We start from the raw sequence: 18732 nt of genomic DNA, 5'->3' as shown, positions 1-18732 counted from the left end.
CACGGCGCGGCGGCACACGTGGGCCGGGGGGCGGGCAGCCGCCGCGCCACGTGCAACCGGGAGCCGGCCCGCGGCGGGAGGAGCCGGCGGAGCGGAGCTGCTGGGGGGGGGGGTGGGGGGGGTGGGTCGGGGGAGCATCCCGGCGGCGGGCGGCATCCAGCGCGCACCCCACATCTGGTGCAGGGCTGCCGGGGCTGCCTGGGCGCCGCTCCCACCCTCTCTGTGGAGCAGGGATTTGCAGTCAGCCTCCCTCTGTTATCTGCTGAGGCCCGGCTCTTCTGCTCTTCCCTTCAAATTCATCTCTCTTCTTCCCGCGGGAGCGATTTTAATTATTTATTTTTATGGGAGGGCGGGTAGTCGTTAGCTTTGCAGTCTTGCTAGGAAACAAATGCAGCACGCGGTGACTAACAGCTGTTCTCCAGTCTACACCTCATGACGAATGTGATACACAAACGGCTTCAGGAGTATGTGCTGAAGAAGGCGCTTCAGAGGCTCTGAAACTTTTGAGTCTGCCCTGGACCAACATCCGCAAGAATCTCGAAACGAGGCTGGAGAACTGGAAAAGAGTTGGCTGCTTACAGGCTCACTGGTGGCAAAGCAGGAAGCCAGTCAGAAAACGCCATGGAGGAAACGGAAGTGCTCCGAAAATTCTCATGATTCACTCATTAGTGCACCCATGAAAATGGGCCACTTTCTGTGTCAGTATGTCAGCAGGCAGATAGGCACGAATTGCTGCCAGGGAGATCTGTGCTCCTTGCAGCTTTAGGATAGGCAGGTTACTTTCTTCAAAATTCGATTAATTCCCTGGTGTTTCACAGGAGCTGTGTGCTGCCTCACACGCTCTTCCTGATCTTTCCCTTCTGAACTACCCCTAAGCTCCAGTGGGGAAACTCTGCCTGCTTCTCTACCAGGGTGTAACATACGGAGGAGCCAGCTGACAACCTCCTTTTGTAGACCTTACCCCAACTTATACTGCCCAATATTACATCTCACAAATTGCCTTAAGTGGTACCCGGAGTGGCTAGGGACAAGATCCATCTGCTCCTGCCTTCCTCTCTGCAGGTGGTGGGGACAAGCACATGGCTGCAGCTTCCTCATTAGGGCCCCGTGGGAACTACTGTTTGAGACCATCCCAAATTTGTGAAACTGGAGGCTGTCATCAGCAATGGATTTCCCACAGATTTCTTGATGCTGAAAATACTGTAAAGAGAATCTGTTTTTCGTGAATCACACAGCATTTGGAAGCTGTTTACCCCTGCCGGTCGTTACTCATCTTTATTAACTTGCAGGTTAGATTCCTGAAATATTTTCTGTTGGTAAGTTTCTCAGTACAGGAACTGGAGACTGTGAATTACAGGCTTGCTTTTTTAGTTAAGTAAGTACTTGGAAAGTACTCCTGTCCATAGTACCCTTGTCAGCAGAAACCCTCGGAGAGCAGTTTGGGAACCACTGGTCTAGGCTAGTGCAATTCAAAAACCACACCGTGGCACTGTAGGAGGAACCACAAGGTGGCAATCTCTGTCCGTACTTCTACTGGCAGAATAAACCTCTGGCAAAACAATCTCGGACAATAACTCTCTAAAGCTGCAGAGGCTGTTGGTCACATCTTGTATCTTCTAAGAGTCGCAGCAATATTCCTTTCGATGCTGGATTTTCTCTTCTGAACACTTTTGCCTTTAGGATGAAATTCGAGGTGGCACTGGAGGCTGCTCTTTGCTGGCTTTTCTATCCTTTACCCCTAAATGGACACCAGATGTTATTTGTTAGATTGGTAACTACTGGTGGTGCTTGTGTGTGTGCTGGCAGAGCTACTGTGTGCTTGGAGGCATTATCTGGTTCAGAGTGTTACTAACCTTGTTATATTGACATACGGTGAAACAGTCATGCCAGAATCCTGCTTCATGTACTGAGATGCCTCAACAGGAGCAAAATAACCTGGATGTTAGGGCTAGGCAGTGACCTGTAGGTTTAGTGTGGCTTATGATCTCAATGGGAGTGAAAAACCTCAGTAACAATAGCTCTGCTCTCAAAAAGATGTGGCCAGAGGATATAAAAACACAGAAGAATAACACCTAGTCTAGGATGGAGCTACCCTGGTCCTACAGTGTTATACACCATCTGTTGCGATGAGCTCCATCTTGATCAGGACATACTTGTGTTCTTGCCAGATGTTAGCTTACATGTGCTATATGTAAAAGTAAACTGGTGCAAAAGTTGTGGTCCAATGCACTTTCAGTAGGATTTGCCCTGCATAAGTGACGACGTGCTAGCTAGCCTCTTGCTGAGAGGATGCACTCCAGAAGTTGCAGGTGTGTGGCTGGAGTGTGTTCAATGAGTCAAGATAGGAAATATCTTCCAAAGCTCCAAATAAGACAAAGCAAACTAAGCTTTAGCACATGCTCAATTGATTGAGTCTTTGGCAAAGTATGATGTGAATTTGCAAGGCTCTTGCTGAGGTCCGTACTGGCTGTATCCTGCCTGGTGAGTCCTTCAGCAAGCTGCCCTTGTTTTCTTCTTATGCTGAAACATCTGTCTTTTTTCACTGTTCTCCCCTTATGACATTGTTCTTCAATTAGGCATAATAACCCACCTCCCACTCACCAGGACTGCTCAGATTCTGCTTTACACCATACTTGCCACCACTGAGCTCCCTCTGCAGCTTCTGTGTCACAACCTGCAACGTCCACAACCCCTGCTGGTGGTGACATCTCTGGTGATGGCTGTCCTCCTCCAGCCCTGACCGTATGGGTCCAGGCAGGACCTAGAGGAGGAGGGAAGTGTGGACACAGGAAATTTTGTGAAGTCCTTCACATCACCTTGACTCTAAGGCCTGAAGTCAGAGTCCCAGAGGCTGCAGGTTGCAGCTCACTTCCTTTGTGGTTGATGGGAGCCCAGGGGTTCTGCTGTCTGCTGGTCCTATAGAAAAGGGCCAGGATCCACCACGGGACTGCTAGTGGGGATAGAGATGTTAGCAATCCAAATCATGATGGGAAACAGAAGGAGGAAAGAAAATGTAGATTTTAATTTATTTTTTTATTTTCCCAGAAAACAGGAAGAAATCAAGCAAGCACAAGGCTGGCTTCTCCCAGAACATACGTGCAATGTGATTGCCACTAATGCTCTTTAGCCAGCTGAGAGAGGATACTTCCCCCAAGTAAGTGAAGTAAGCAGTGAGATGTGGGATGCATGATAACTTCTGAGGCAGAAGGAATAAGACCCCAGGCAAATGAGCTCCAAACAACACATTGTGTCTTTTTAATTTTTTTTCCATCTCTGATTCTGTGGTGCTCAACTAACCTCTTTGTGCTGGCCAGGGTTGCTGCACGTTTGCAAAGGTTTATGCAGCCTTCTGGATGATGACATGTTAAGCACTCAGTTTGCGATAACTGATTTTCTCCTGAAATTATACCAAAACTCTGTTTGATTTAAACTGTTTCCCAAGCATTTTGGTTAATAACAGAAGACAGTCCACTCCAAGAGAATCTAACTTGAGGAAGCCATGAAATTTAATTCATTTCTGCAACTTAAATATATAATCAGTGACATATGGTAATACTAAATACGGGAGGAAATGTCGTTGTTTAAGTCAAATTTCTGCATTCAGTCAAAATCCAATAGCTGTAACATCAAACTGTAGTTTCCATTGTACAGGAAATAAAGCATCATTTTTTCAAAGAAAAGAGACATGCAATTGCATGCCTATTACATTGCTTGTATAGCTTTATTTATAGCTTCTCCATGTTGCTAAAAAGGGCTAACAGAAGAGAAATTGTGGAGGCAGAAGAAATGAGGCAACACCCAGATAGTGGTAGAAGGGACAAAGGAGATGTCTGCCCTATGAAAATACACTCCTTCCCTGCAGTTGTTTCTGGGCAATAAACTACTGTGCCTGGGCTATGGACCTTGTGCCTTCCCCATCACTTCTGCAGGCATTCGAGCGCTGAAGCAGTGCTGAGGTGAAGCTGTGTTGCTGTAAGAACTGTGGAAATGCTTCTCTCAGTGCTCTCTGCCATCGTGCAACATTTTTCTTCTGCCCCATTGATCTCAAGACAGGGAAAGGAGCTATTTGCTTGCTCACTGTCAGTAGGAGGGATAGGGTTTATGTCAGATTTGTGTGAAGCTGCAGGCAGACTGTGTGTTTGCATGGTTTCAACCTTACAAGTGATGCTTGCAGACCTTTGTCTGCATCACCACCTTAAAGAGCTCAGGAACTTAACTGCTGTTCTTGGAATTTATGCAGAAAGTTTTTCTGGATTTATTTGAGAGCTTTCATGAGGCAATGGAAGCAGAGTATTGGTTTAAGGTCTATCCAGCTTCAGCCTGTCTCCTCTTCCCTCCATTACAGCCCAGTGATGTCACTGCTGGCCTCTCATCCTTTCACCAATGTCCAGTGGTGCTCATTTCTGGCCCTATTCATCTCCTGGGTTCCTTCTGGGCATTCACTGCTTCTACACTGCTGGCATTTCACTTTGTTTCTCCTTCGTCTGTCTCTCTGGTTGTCAGGCATGACCCACAGTTCTCAGCACTTCCTCCTCTTGCTCTCTAGCTGAATTTCATGTGTTGCTTCTGATTTCTCTACAAACACCAATGGCTTGCAGCTTTAACATAGTTGATTTCTCCTGTCTATAGCAGGGCCATGCTCAGTTGTCCTGACAAAGTTGGTGACAGAGGTGCCATAATCAAATAGAGAGGACAGAGGTTTACGATTTTATCATTACCTGGAATTCCAATTTTTCCTGTCTCTCTCACCCCAGCAACATCTCTGCCTTGAGAGCATTTTGGCTGCTCCTTTGTCCCCTGAGCTCCATCTCCTCGTTGGTTTCTGCACACAGTCCCTTCCTCTTTTTTTTGTAATTGACTCGTTTGCTCCTCCAGCCTTGCACTTCATCCATCTTCCTATTTCCCCTCTCTGATCTACTCCTCATGTCCACTTCCTTCAGTTTTTTTGCTGGAATGTGAAGCATCCCTCCAGAAAAATAGGTCTCTGAACTTTTACCATCCCCCCTGTATTCCCTCTTCCTTCACCTCTATCATCTCCTCCCAGATGGTGGGACAGATACTTGTTCACATTCATTCTCAGGCTTGCAAAATTGGCATATTCACTTCTCTTTCCTTTTCACATGATGATGTGAAATGATAATTCTACACATTTCTCTGCTCCTCAGGGCTGGGCTTAGTTTGCTGGAAGTGTTTCTGAGGCTATTGTGGTCTTTGGAGATCTGCAGAGCTCTGGTTCTCACTGGTGCTTTGTTCCCCTGACTTGCTTCTACTCAAGGTACAAAAGACAACAGCTAAATCAGACCCAGCCATTGATGACTACAGGGAAGTTTGGGAATCCAACTCTGTCAAAGGGTGCTGTCATACACAGAGGTATCCTCAGTCACTATGTGGATGTTTTTTCTGCTTGCTGAAGAGGCAGTGGACAAAGGGGATTTCTGCCCGCTGGGATGACACCCAGTTTGACCAGCCTCAGGAGCAGTTCCCACAGCTTGATGGAAATTGTGCATCTTAGTTTTTCAAGAGCCTCAAAACGTCTTTTGGGAGATAGACACTTCGGGAACTCCCTGTCTCTCTCCATAGACAAATCTCCAGGACTAGGGTACCTGTGCTAGTCTGAGTATGTTTGAGACTAGGACTGAGGAAAAGAATAAATGCAGTTTATTCCAGCAGAGTATATGGTGTCTAACTGCTCACAGTGCTGGAAATTAAGTTACAAAAAGAAAAAAAGAAAAGAGATCATGAACCAGCAGCTGCCTTTAGCTTTAGTGCACCTTCACCCCCCAGTTTCTCATGTGGCTTCCCATGGTGTGCCAGCTAGGGAGAGCCCACATCCACAACCTTTATGAGACCAGTGCCTTCTTTTTGTCCATGTCGCCTTTTTCTATAGTTTTCTTAATTAGGCAGCTAGTGAGTACAGAATGACTCTCAGAGGAAAGCCTGGCAGCACCGTGCTCTATTTTCCTATGACTGGACTTGGTAATACCAGTTTGTGTTTGTTTCATGATGGCAAAAGGCAAAGAGCACTGCTAACTGTGTTTTTTCCAACCAGGCAGTTGGTTTTGATTGATGCCTTGCTTTTGCTCATAGGGAGGAAGGAAGCGCTCTCAGTAGGCTTGCTTTCCTCCTGCTGTCAATGAGCTGCCTAGCCAGCCAGTCCTCTGAGCCTAGGTATGTTTGCTTGTTACAGAACATCCCAGGTCATCTACGTTAAAGAGCAATGCACCAATACTGTATTAAACTGAGGAACTGTCCTCTGCCTGCTTGTTCAGGTTAGATGTGATACATAAATGTGCTAGAAAATGGTTTCAGCAGTGGAGTTCACTGTGCAGCACCCACCTTGACACTGGCAGTTTTAGGAGGTTGCATTCCAGACGTTAAGCCTCTTGTGAAAATGATGGGCACTGAAGTGCAGAAAGAGAAAAAGCCTCAATAAAAGGAGTCTGTCATGCAATTGAGTGGTGTGATGACCACAGATTTACCACATTCCCTGGGCTTACTCTTCTTCTCAGAAATTGTCATGCCATGGTACAGGGCAAGAACTTGAGAGTCTCAAAAGAGAGTGTATTTTGGTAAAGTATCTATAGATAACGCTCTTAATTGTCACTTGCTGAATTTTCTCCTTGTTGGCTTTTTTAGAGCATCCATAACTCAGGTTTACTTGACAGCACTACAGAAACAGACATGGTTGATATCTTGGGAATCAAAGACATGATGACTGGGTTTTTTTTTTAAAGGCTGTCTAGCCTGTTTTATCCTTCCCAGCCTAATGGAGGTTTGTTTGGTACAGCACATCCTCTGATGATAATAACTTTCATCATTTATGAGCAGAAGTTTATTTTCTAGTGAACTAAAAATGTTCATCCTAAGGAGATTTCCCCCATTTCCTTTCAGGCCGATTTGTACAGTCTGAGATCTCGGCTTAAATTTCCGCTGTGCTTTTTCTTCTCTCTTCCCCACCCTCTGCCTTCCCCCCCCCCCCCGCCCGCCCCAGTCAGTCCTGCCGTCCAAAGAGGTTTCATGTACTGAAACCCTTCAACAACTGCTCAGACGATTTACAACAAGCACTTTCACAGGCAGTAGCTCTACAAAAGCAAGGAAAAGGCGAACTACCTATAATAACGAAGTTAAATGCAGTTTTAAGTGTTTGTGAACTGCAACTGACTGAAAGGGTGCCAAACGTTTTGCAAATATACACAAAAAGACAGGCCCCTGCTCTAATATACTTATAAATTAAAAGGAAAGTTCATTGGCAAGAGCAGAAGAGATGATATGACATGCTTTAAATAGTTTATAGGGAGCTGGAGGATTGTTGTTTATTTGGTGATGTTGGGAAAATATTTAATGTGCTTTGGTTAAACTCTTTATAGAAATGCTTCTCCTCCCCCGTTTTTGTTTTTTTTTTGGTGTTTTTTTTTTTTTTTTCCAGTGACTGTTTTGGAGATTAAAACCAGCAGGTTTAGAGTAGATGGAAAAAGGAGAAACGTATTTCCAAATCGACAAAACCGCGAGTAAATCTTTATAGATAGCTTTTATGTGAGTCAGGCTTTCTAAACTAATTATCGTAATACAAGAAAGGACCAGCGCTTCACCGCCCTGCGCACGGCGAGCAAGGTCGCAGCTGGTGTAAATCGAGATGCCTCCTATCTGGTTTGCATTGCTGTGAAGGAGGTGAGCTGTGCCCCCTCCTTGCAGGTTCCTGGACCAGCCCCGAGCGGTGCCGGTAATTCTCGGGGCTCCCGCACCTCCCTTACTGCCCCACCGCTCAGAGATAATAATCAAAGCCTTTTAGAGTTTAAAGGGCTTCTATAGCAAACCTACCATTTATTTTAAAACCAAACCCTCAAACCGGTGAATTTTTTAGGTTCGCCTTGCCCTTGCTGTGGCCAGATACGAAAAGGGGTGCAATTGCTTTTCCGAGGCCAACGGATCGGGGCAGGCTCCAGCTGTTGGTCTGGAAAGCTGAGACAGGTAAGGGAATATGTTCTTTAGCGCCTTCTTCCCAGAATCTGGAAGCTGACCCCGGCAGCTGGGAGACTTTTTGCTCCTTTCCCTGCTGTTTTATGTTGTTGGTGATGTCTCCGCAGATAAGTGACTTCGCTGCATCCGGAGTTTGCGTTCGAAGCAGAGACTAATTGTAAGGAACGTTTCAGAATAAACACATTTCCAAAGAAGTTTGTAAGGGGAAAATATATGTGTAAAGGAGGTTAAATGGGACAATTTGTCTTTTTCTACCTAACCCGCTAGAGTTTCGTTTTAAAATAGAGGCATCCTTAGCAGGAGACGCGGCACAAAATTTTGGCCTGTAACCACATCTCTGATTTGAGAAACAAATGCCCCTGAAGCCTTGCTGACATCTGATAATGCGGGAGAAAATAATCATAAAATAACAAGATGATTCAGAAACTCGTGTCCCGTGTTTGGAGGTGACCCAAAAAAATTGAGCAGCTTCCGAAGCTGAGGCTTCGGGTCCTGGGTCAGTTCTAAGCGCCATTGCAAACTGCGGCTGAAACATTTGCAGGCGAATACAAGTCTCCAGGCTTAAATTGCCTTCTTCCTGTCCCGGGATGCCAGGGCTTTGCACAGCTGAAATTGCACAGCCCTTTCCCCCGGATCCTCTTATTTCTTCTAGCGCTCAAAGCCCCGCTGCTCCGGGCGTCCCTTTACTGCTTTTTGTCAGCCTGAGCTGCGCCTGGCAGCGAGGCGCGTTTTGAGCCCAGCTCCCGTCTCCTCCTTACCGGGATGGGTTTCACAGTAAATCCTGGTTTGTGCTCTCCCTGCTCACCCCTAGCAGAGCCAAAGGTATGTTTCATCCTCCCCCAGCTCCGTTACTATTAATTGCACAGTGACTCCGGGCTCCCGCAACCCCTGCTTGTGTAGCCCGGGTCTGGCAGCAGGGCTGCCCCTGGAGAGATAGGCTTGAAGTGTTTCGTGGGGCAGAAACGAGGGGAAAGGAGATGTCCACGGGAGACGGCGTTCACTGCCTTCCCCAGGATCCAGGCCCAAGCTTCTCCACTTTGTGCGGGGATCAGCCGAGCGTACCGAGCTCCGGGACCTGCCGCCGTGGGACACACCGGGTCCTCTCCCTCGGCCTCCAGGACCCCCGCTGCGAAGGACGAAGAGCGCAGGTGGCTCCTCACGGGCACTGGGAGGAGCGGGATGGGGGTCCCAGCAGCGGGGAGCCCTGCCGGGACAACAGGCTGCCGGTGCGCCGGGAGTGCCCTTGGCCCTGCCTGCGGAGCTCGCCGCTCGTACCCGAGCATGGACAGGCTCCCCGAGGGCTGCTGGCGGGGCCCTGTCGTCTGGTCCGCTCTTCCATGTGGCTCAGAGCGGCCCGGCTCAGGGCGCTACTTGTGTCTCTGTCCCGCAGCCCCACCGCTCGCCGCAGCCTCGGCATTTCCCGACCCCGGCGCGGGGGAGCCCGCAGGTGGGTGCCTGTTCCCGGCTGCGCCGGGTCCCTCACCGGCAGATGGTGCTGCTGGAGCCCCATCCCCGGGGCTGCGGGGCCCCGAAGGGCCGCACTGGGCCCGTCTCAGCCCAGCCATTTCCAGCCCTGCCGGTCAAGGCAGCGACATCTGAGCCCTGCGTGCTGCTTGGTCTGGGTGAAGGTGGAGCCGAGGTGGGCAAGGGCAGCGGCGGAGGCGGAGGGCTCAGGTATGGCGCGTTATATGTCCCTGAGCTCACCGGCTACCGGTGTGCGGGACGCGGCGCTTGCCCGGAAAGCAGCTGCTGGCGGGGCAAGATGCCTGCTTCCCGTGTAGATTCCTTGAGGGAGGCCATCTCTCTCGGGATGCTCGGCAGCGGCCACTGATGCTGGGCCTGGTGTCACCAGCCTGCTCCCAGTGCCGAGAACCGTGGCCGGTTTCATCGCTGCAGCACACCGAGCCCGGGGCGTCCCGCAGGCAGCGGCCACGAGCTGGCCCTGGCGCCGGCTACATCGTCGGTTCCATCGAACCAAAAGGTAGTGCCCTTTGCACCGCCGATGAGGACATTTCCACAAAGGCCGCTGCTACAGCCGCTCCTCTCCCTTCCCCGACGCGGGTCGGGCACCGCTGGACCCTGAATCCGAAGGGAAAGGGCTGCGGGTGGCCAGATTCCGCGGGTCTCTGTCCTCGACGGGTCTTCGTGAGCGGCCCGGCAGAGCCGGTGACTTTGGGCGGGGCCAGCCGCGTGTACCGGGACCGGGCTTCAGGCTGCTGGCGACCCCCAGCCCCGCTGCTCCCGTCGGTCCCGCGGAACCGTCAGAGCTCAGTCCCGGGGGCCCCACCCGGCACGGCGGGTCCCGGCTCGGTCGGGGCTGAGCTCTCCCCGTGGGTATCGCGGTTTTTTTTTGGGGTGATTAACCTCGCTTTCCTATAGCCAGGGCCGCCCGCGCTGCCTTACCGGCTCGGCCGTTCCTGCAGCCGCGGACAAGCTGGGGCCGTGCTGGGCTGCCTCCGTGCTCCGGTCCCGGGCTCCTCGGTGTACCGGCTCCGGCCCGGTTTTGGGCTGTCCGAGAACTCCCGTCCCGGAAAGCGACCGCCGGTGGGCTGCGGAGCTGGCGCAAAGCGAAAGCTCGGGGCTGCGGTGGGGCGGCGGGCCCCGAGCCGAGGGGGTTAAACCAGGAGCCTCCCCTTACCTTCAAAAAGTTAAAAATGTCTGGAGCCTGCATCTCTTAAAGGGGCGGTGCTGGCTGCATGGAGTCTTGGCACCGGCTGCGAGAAAGGCTGGTCAGGGGCGTGAGTTCCCCTCCACCAGCACCAAAACATTGCAAAAAAAGGCAGAGCTCCCCACACTTTAGATAAGGACAATTAGCCACCAGCGAGCCCCTGCAGACAGCGAGCTAATTAGGGGTTTCCTGCTCTCCGGCATGCCCTGTCCCAGCTCCTGCCCCCCCGGGCTCTTAGCCCTGATGGCACCTGGGCTGGCTCTCATGGCCACCTTCTCGCTGTCCTCCCAGGCCGGGGACAGGAGAGCGCTGCCAGTGGAGAAACCTCCAGGTGTGAAGGGAAGGACTCTCATTCTCCTTGATGTCAACACCAAGAGCCCTGTCAGGATAATCAGTGAGAATTTCCTCTCCCTGCAGCTGGACCCCTCCATCATTCATGATGGCTGGCTCGATTTCTTAAGGTAAGGCAGGAGCCCCCCGGCGCCCTTCCCAAGCCGCCCGCGGGGCGCCCCGGCGGCCCCGCCGCCCAGCCCCGCCGGGCTCCGCGCTGCTGGCGGCGCTCGTTGTGACGGAGGGAGCGAGGCCATGGTTTCCATTAAGATGCACATGTTTGCAATGGAGAAAGCATTTCGGAGACTTATCAATTATGACTGCAAAAATGTCGTGCTCCCCTCACTCCAACAACCGCTCCCCTGAACAATAAAATAATTAAGCACAACACGGGGCCGAGGCAGCACAGGGGAAAAAAAAACCACAAACCCTAAAAAACAAATCAAAAAGCAGCAGGAGGAATGGGGCCGCCTGCCGAGCCGAGCTGAGCCTTTCCTGGGTCCCGACGGCCGGAAAGCGGGGTGTCGGCCAGGTCTTCAGAGCCCTCCGCTCCCCGGACTTCCAGCTCTGCGAGGGGGGCAGAGTAGGGCTGCAGCTGCGCTGGGCTCCACCGGCGGTGCGGAGCGGCCGCGGCCTGGAGGCGCTGGGACGGCCAGAAAGCCCTCTCCCTGCTGGGTAAGTCGGGAAGGGAGAGCGGGTCTCCACCGCACGCCCGTTCCGAGAGTCTTCGGCTGCGGCAGCCTCCGGTGAAGGAGCGGGCGAAGCGGAGTCTGGCCGGCTTCCCCCTTCCTTTCCTCCCCTCTCCGCTTCACTCTGCTCAGCTCCCCTCCCCTCCGCTGCTGCTCGGCCCGCGGCACGGTCCCGTGTTCCCGTGTGGTGCGGCAGGGCTGCGCGGGGCGGTGAGCGCTTCTGCGTCCGGGACGCTGCTGCACTTGTCCGGGGGACGCCGCGGGTGAGCGGGGAGAGGGTTATTATCAGGGTCCTGCCGGCCTCGGGCCACCACCGGCGGTTGGGGCGGCTCCCCGCTCCCGGGCCGCTTTGCTCGGCTGGCGCAAAGCCCCACAGCTGGACTCCGCCGCCGTGGTACCCGCAGCGCACCGGGCAGCAGGGCCCTGCAGGGTAACGGATGGTCTTCTAAGCCCCGTGGCCGCCGGTCGTCCCCGGGACCGAGGCAGGGAGGTTCGTCCCGTCCCGCGGCGCCCTCAGCCCGGTCTCTCCTCTCCCCAGCTCCCGGCGGCTGGTGACCCTGGCGCGGGGCCTGGCCCCCGCCTTCCTACGCTTCGCGGGCAAGAGGACGGACTTTCTGCAGTTCCACAACGTGAAGAACCCGGCCAAGAGCCGCGGCGGGCCCGGCCCCGACTACTACCTCAAGAACTACGAGGACGGTGAGCTCCGAGTTCGGGACATGGGGCGGGAGCGGCAGCGGGGGTTTGCGGGCGCCGGGCGGTCCCGCTCCGCCTGCCCCGCTCTCCCTGTGCCCACGCGGAGCCGCGCAGCTACCGGGCAGCGCCGCCGCCGGGCACCGGGCAGGGGAACCTCCCACGTACTCTTTTCTTCCCGAGCGGGACGAGCAGGACTGCTCGGTGGAGCCAGATCACTCGTTACCGGTGCATCCGGTGGATGCCGGCCCCGGGAACAAAAGGCCGGCACCGGGAAGAGGGGCTTTTCGTGTTCCTCCACCGCTCTGCCGCTCCCTTCGCTCTCGAGCCTTGAGCGGGCACTGCCGTCCGCAGAGTGGCTTTGCCGCTCCTGCCGGGGACCGGGCACTGCCGTCCCGGGATGCCTGTGCACGCACCGCTCAACCTTCCCGCGGGGAGCCTTGCTTTTCCTCAAGGACCTCGGCGTCGTTCCGCGTTTCTCCGCCCGCCGCAGTCCCGGGGCTTCTTACAGACCCTGATCGCTCCCCCTCGGGACCCCGCTGCCACTGTAGGTCTTTCCGAAAGTCGCTGCCTGACCCACGGCTTTCCGCACCTCTACCTTCCTCCCCTAGCTTCGCCTTTTGCGGCCCTTAATTCACACAAAGAAACTTCGTAGGAAAGTCAGGGCCAAGTCCGTCTTAAGGCGTTTATTTTAAGCAGCAGACTACCATGTCCGCATGCAAGAATTTATTGATTTTTCTCTTGCTTCTTTTTTTTAAAGGAAAAAAAAACAACCAACCAAGCAAACAAAAAAAAAAAACCAAAACACCAAAAAAAATCAAAACCAACCCAAACCTTTGGGTATTTTTCCTTGCTCAATGACTTACAAAAATCAGCTGAAGATATTTCCATAAGTAATTTTGAAGGCCAATTAATGCCAGACAGATCCCAGTGGGCAGGTTTGTGGAACAGAGGAAGTTTCGCAGAGATCTAGTCAGCAGCACAGTGCTGAATGGAAAAAGCAGATGCATTTGCCAGTTTTCTGATGGCTCTCACTCCCGCTGTTCCCCCACGTAACTTCTGATCTCACCGAGATGAATGTCCCTCTATTCCCACCCGCAGGCAGGTGGGTAAGTTTGTGTGTTCTGTCTTTCGCCTGGTCTCTTGGCCGGAGCAATCCCGATGTTATTCCTTGTTTTATTTCTCCTCGTAACAAATCTCAGGCGGCAGGTTTGCTGTAAACTTTGCTTGCTGAGATGCACTTCAGGAGAAAATGCTGACCAAACCTGCCGCAAACACCTCAAACAGAAGAAATTAAGTGTAGTGCATAAAATCGTGGATGGGACTCATACAAAACATTTGTAGGAATAAATTTTCCCACTTCTAATATTTCAACAGCTTGCAGGAGACAAACTTATTAAATGTCTTCACAACAGCTTTCATGTTAGGGAAGGACTGAAAGCTTTTGGTGTTTTTTCCAGTTTTTCCTCATAGCAATAAAGTTGAAATGTAGCAGCCCTTCAAAATGAAGCTTCTCATAGAAGCCATAACCACAGGTCTTAACTTTTCATCACTTAAATATGGAACAGAACCATTGCAAATGTGGGTGAGGGAAGGAGGGGACACATGTGGTGTGTATCAAGCATCGGTGTAAATCAGAAAGGTGTGGTAAAAGGGATTTCCTGCCTGGAAGTAAAGCTTTTGTATTTGCTCTTCAGATCTGGGTGAAAACTCCAGGGCTAGAGTTGCTAGTAGCTGGCATCTTTTTGCGCCGAGGCTGTGCTGAGCACTTCTCTAGAGGGATCCAGCTCTCCAAAATGAAAACCTGATGCCACTGCAGTTCTTTGCCTCTCTGTATTGGATCTGAGCAGCCATCTTATCCTTTTGGACCACTGGTCTGGTTTTTGTTCCCTTATCTGTGGCTCACCCAAGACCTGCCTGGGATCAGGGCATGCACGAACATGCAAGTGGATGCCCTTGCTGCAAGGAACTTACAGCCTGAGTAGACAGAAGAAAGATGGCAATCAGCACCTGAGAGTGGGGGAGCCAGCAAGCATCCTGATAGGTACCCTTCCTCCTCCCCAGTTTATCTGGGGTGGTTGGTGTTGTTTTCTGTGTCTGTGGGCTTTTGCAGGTCCAGCATTTATTTTCTGAAAAGTCTTCTCTAAGCTTCAGTGCCATGGGAGCAGGGAAGAAATCAGGGGGCTCAATTAGTTACAAAGTCAGGAAATAATTAGAAGAGAAATCAGTGCATGTCTAAGTTTTATATGTCACCTTAGCGATTTTTAGTGATGTGACAAGTGATAGCTCAATTGTTTTCTGCTTCAAGTGATTGTCTTTTTGCCTGTTCACCCTGTGGGTGCACTCAGACCTCCAGCCTGGGACCCCATCGCCTGGATGCTCTTTGCAGCCCAAAGGGTGCTCCTATGCCTTGTGTTCCAATATGGCCTGTGCATAGATGGGGAGGGAAGGGCACACCTTATGTTCTTCTTGGATGCAGCAACTCAGCAAGATGAAGGACCAAGAGGTGAAGGGCACATGTACAAGACTGCTCAGAGGACAGCAGTTACTAGTGAGTAATTCTGTGTGTGGTATTCATGTCACAGGCAGCTGCACTTCTCTACACAGGCCACCCCAGCAGGGCCATCTCAGGCATTCAACAGGGCTGCTTTGCAGCATCCTTCATGGATCCTCTGCCCTGTGACCATGCTTGCTGGAGTTTGAATCAGTCTGTGTGCAGGGATATTTGTGTTGTACATCCCACTCTGTCACCCCATTTCCCTCCAGACCAGGTATTCCTTCCTCACTGCTACCTTTAATTGCCTTTTCTATCTCCATAGTGCCCCATCTTCCTGAAAATCGGTCCTCCTCAAAGATTCATGCTATTCTTTCCCTTACATTTAAAATGATGGTTATTTTCCTTTCAAACTGTTACAGCCATGCTTGCCTCCACCTTCTGAAAACTGCCTTTATCTAGAAATGCTTTTGGCTTCACCAGCCCATCTTTTCCTCTCCCTTCCTCCACAGAGACCGCGGGTGCTCTCTGAGGGTTATAGTAGTTGCTTTTGACTTGTATCTAAAATGTACTTAATTTTTCTGAAATAAGGTGTTTCCTTTAGGCTTCAGGGTCATTATTTTCTTGTACAGTTTCTTCCTGGAAGCACAGACCTGGAAGTATTGTGCAATACCAGGTGTGTGCAGTGTCTTCCCTTTGTAACTCTCAGCAGCCTCACCCCAGTCCAGACCAGTCATGTTTGGGCAGTAAAGGTAATAAAGTGATGAGTGATCTGTGGTGGCAGCCTGTGATGCCCATGAAGAGGGTGCATGTGGCAACTTGTTTCAGTGCTGCCTATAGAGCTGGCACAGTAACTTCATCACCCACTGGCAGATTCATCTGTACCTGACAGAGCAACTTTTAACATTGATTGCCTGCAATGAATGCTTTAGGTGAACTGTAGGGCAGTCCCTGTTGATGGTAGCATGGCTATATATATCCCCTGAACTTTGCTAAATATAAAAAGCATAACTATTAAATGTGACTAATCTGTTATATTAACAGTGTACTCCAGGTGGCCGCTATCCTGTGCTATCCCTATTTATGTGGTCAGTCCTGGAGTCCACCCTGTTTGGATATATCATTGGCCAGCCTGAGGTCTGTTAGAAACAGCAGAGTTTAACTTACGTCAGGCTCTGTGGTACCAGGAGGTGGGGCTGTGCCAGACTTTCTGACATTTGATGATCAAGAGGTGCAACATTTTTAGCCTGAGAAACTTTTCTGTCCCTTAAATGGTGTTTATGTGCCCTGCTGAGTTTTTTTTTAATTCACCAGCTGTGCTGAGAGTTGTGCTTTGTCATCTGTAGATGTGCTTCTCTCCTGACATAGGCACATGTCTGACCCCTGAGCAGGTACCAAGATGTGTGGTCTCATGCTTGATCTATGTAATAGACCCGCTTCTCTTTTTGCTGTTGGGTTGTCTACTAAGCAACCCTTTTTACCTGTCCTTTCAACTGCCTCACACATGCCAAGGACCAATTTGGCCTAAGGAATGGGACAATAAGAAACATTGGTCTCCATGAAAACAGGCTTGAGCAGCTCCCTTTGGGTGCAAATGCACAGGGCTACTTGTTTGCTCAGGCTGTAGTTGCTGATACAAAACCTCTTCTGTAGTTGGGTTTGTAAAAACCTGATTTGTGTGCTGCTCTGGAGCTTGGTATTGGAGTGTTTTGTGTGGTGTGGAGAGCTGGTGTTGGTTCAGCAAGGGATGCTGCAGGTGCTGTCTCAGAACCCAGACCCCAGTTTGGAAGCTCTCTGCTGGTGCTACAGCACAAGTTTGGTGGCATAAACCTTGCTTAGAGTTTACCCCTGTTCATGTGTGCTGTGAAGGAATGCTCAAGAGAAAACCAGAAGTTGCTCTTAGTAGGAGTTCTTCAAAACTTGTGCTGGCCCAAGCACACAGCTTCTCCATTGTGTCCCTTTGTGTAGCCCGCTGTGTTTGTGTGACTGAGGAGAGACCAAAGGACATACCACACACAGCCAGTATAGCCCTGTATGGGTCATGGCAGGGAGAGGGGAAGGGCAGCACATATGCATGCTGTAGGTAGTGCGTCAGAAAAGTTTCTGAGCTGAAGTGCATATGGACAACACATTTCAAAAATACTCTCTTAATTGCTGGTAAGTTCCTTCTGTTTTGTCTCCTTTTTTGGAGAGGAGAGTGGGCATCTGGAAAACTGGCCAATTACCACAGGAAAAAAAAAATGGAAAAAGACATGTTTCTTAAGCCTTCCATATTAGTCAGGAGATTTTGCTGTGTAGTGTGGGAAACTTCACATCATGCTGTGTAATCCTGGCATAGGTTTTTCTGGGCATCCTTTCAGTCTGGGATCTGTTCCTTCAGACGCCTTCAGGTACCTGGCACTGCAGCTAAACCTCAAGTTTTGTGCAGGAGTGAGAACGTTATTTCACTCTTGCTCAATCTGTATTAGCTGGCAGCTTCTAGAATGTTGTGGTTTTAGAATCTGTGAGGGTCTTGGGTGTCTTGGATTTCTGCCACCAAAAGGGTTGGAGCCCATGCCCTCTTTTTGTTCTGTGTTGTGCCTTTCTGCTGCTTCCCTTGTGTTGGCTCTGGCACATTTCTTCTGATCCTCTGCTAAGCCATCAGAAAGGTAATTCAGGAAAAGGTAGGCAACAGTTTTACTGTGAATTTAGTGATGAGGATCATGGGGTCATTATGGAGTATGAGGATGCCAGACCAAGGGAGCGTTGTCGCCATGTGGCTGGGACTGCCCCTTTGCCTCCACCAGCTCATAAAATGTTGCAGCAGATGTTTCTGAATGAAGAACCATTCTATTGCTCCCTAAAAATGACCAAACAAGTTTTCATTTATTCAGGGATTCCCCTTTTGTTTCTGGTCACTCAGAGTACCTTTTTGGTCTGCCCTCAACAGTTTAGGCATCTTCCTTTCGGAGCTTCCAGAGGAAACAGTTGGGTTTTTCACCTTCTGAGTATTTAAAAAGCAGCTCCTTTGGGAAGGCTGCAGCATTTTGGGCATTGGAGGCTCTTTGTCATCAAGATGAGTAGATCCTCTGATCTCCTTCAGTTTTCTGGGATTTTCCAGATCTGGGGCTGTTCCACACCTTGGCATAAGCTCTGAGGCAGCCTCCTGCTCTCTATTTCCCAGGGCTCAAGGCTACATGGAAGGAGCTGCAACCTGCTCTACCTGGCAGGGATTTCTGTGTGAGGAGATACAGCCCTTAGCTGCTTCCTCAGAAGAAATGATAATAATAGTAATAGTAATAGTAATAACAATGCTGTAGAAATCACCTTACAGAAGGTAAGGGAAATGCTGCCTATGCAGGAGAGACTTTCAAAGATGGCCTCTTTATCTCCACTTTTTGTTTTTAAATTTCAAATTATTTTGCTATAATCATGCCTGGAAATTGCTTTAATAACTACAGGAGATGGTGCAATCAAACAGCTAGATCCTGATTTGTTAGCTATTTGCTGGTATATGGATGAAGCAAAAGATTTCTATTGTTACATGTTTGATTATTTGTAATAACAATCCTAAATTCTCTAAAAACCATTGCATATTTTTGCTAGTTCAAAGCTTCTTTCTGTGCTACATCTTCTTTGCATGAATCACTTCTTATTCATAAGATGCTGTGCAAAAAAAAATATTTTCTGGCTTTCATGACAAAAGAAATAGGGAATTATTACATATGAAACACATGATTTATGGTTTTATATAGGGGGAAATAAATTGTGAAATTCATTGTCAGGGAGTTTTTCCCAGCTAAAAGAAAGGACTGAAACTAATGTGTCAGAAATCTGCCTATTGGAGACAGACATGCTGAGGATGTGTTTTCTGCTTGAGAAATCTGCAGGCTTTCTAGATAGAC

General features: G+C 50.3%; 1 protein-coding gene and 1 long non-coding RNA gene across 3 annotated transcripts in view; both read left to right on the top strand.

Annotated features, from left to right (window-relative positions):
• The first annotated feature begins 6197 nt into the window (after nt 1-6197).
• On the top strand, nt 6198-8196 carry LOC130595956 (uncharacterized). Its single transcript, XR_008971433.1, has 3 exons — nt 6198-6569; nt 7862-7968; nt 8085-8196. It is a non-coding gene; the product is annotated as an uncharacterized LOC130595956 (long non-coding RNA).
• A 2393-nt stretch (nt 8197-10589) lies between these two features.
• HPSE2 (heparanase 2 (inactive)) overlaps nt 10590-18732 on the top strand; it is a 110224-nt gene continuing 102081 nt past the window's right edge. For both annotated transcript variants that reach the window (XM_057403115.1, XM_057403114.1), the window contains exons 1-2: nt 10590-11106; nt 12203-12360. In XM_057403115.1, coding sequence (XP_057259098.1) covers nt 10847-11106; nt 12203-12360 — 418 coding nt within the window. In that variant the 5' untranslated portion in view covers nt 10590-10846. The remainder of the gene's footprint in view (nt 11107-12202; nt 12361-18732) is intronic.

The sequence above is a fragment of the Pezoporus wallicus genome, unplaced genomic scaffold, assembly GCF_028554395.1.
Source record: "Pezoporus wallicus isolate ANWC-B61680 ecotype Strahan unplaced genomic scaffold, APGP_CSIRO_Pwel_v1 contig_8736, whole genome shotgun sequence".
Taxonomy (NCBI): Eukaryota; Metazoa; Chordata; class Aves; order Psittaciformes; family Psittacidae; genus Pezoporus; species Pezoporus wallicus.
Note: the sequence above shows the minus strand (reverse complement) of the source record. Positions and strands in the feature narration are given on the sequence as shown.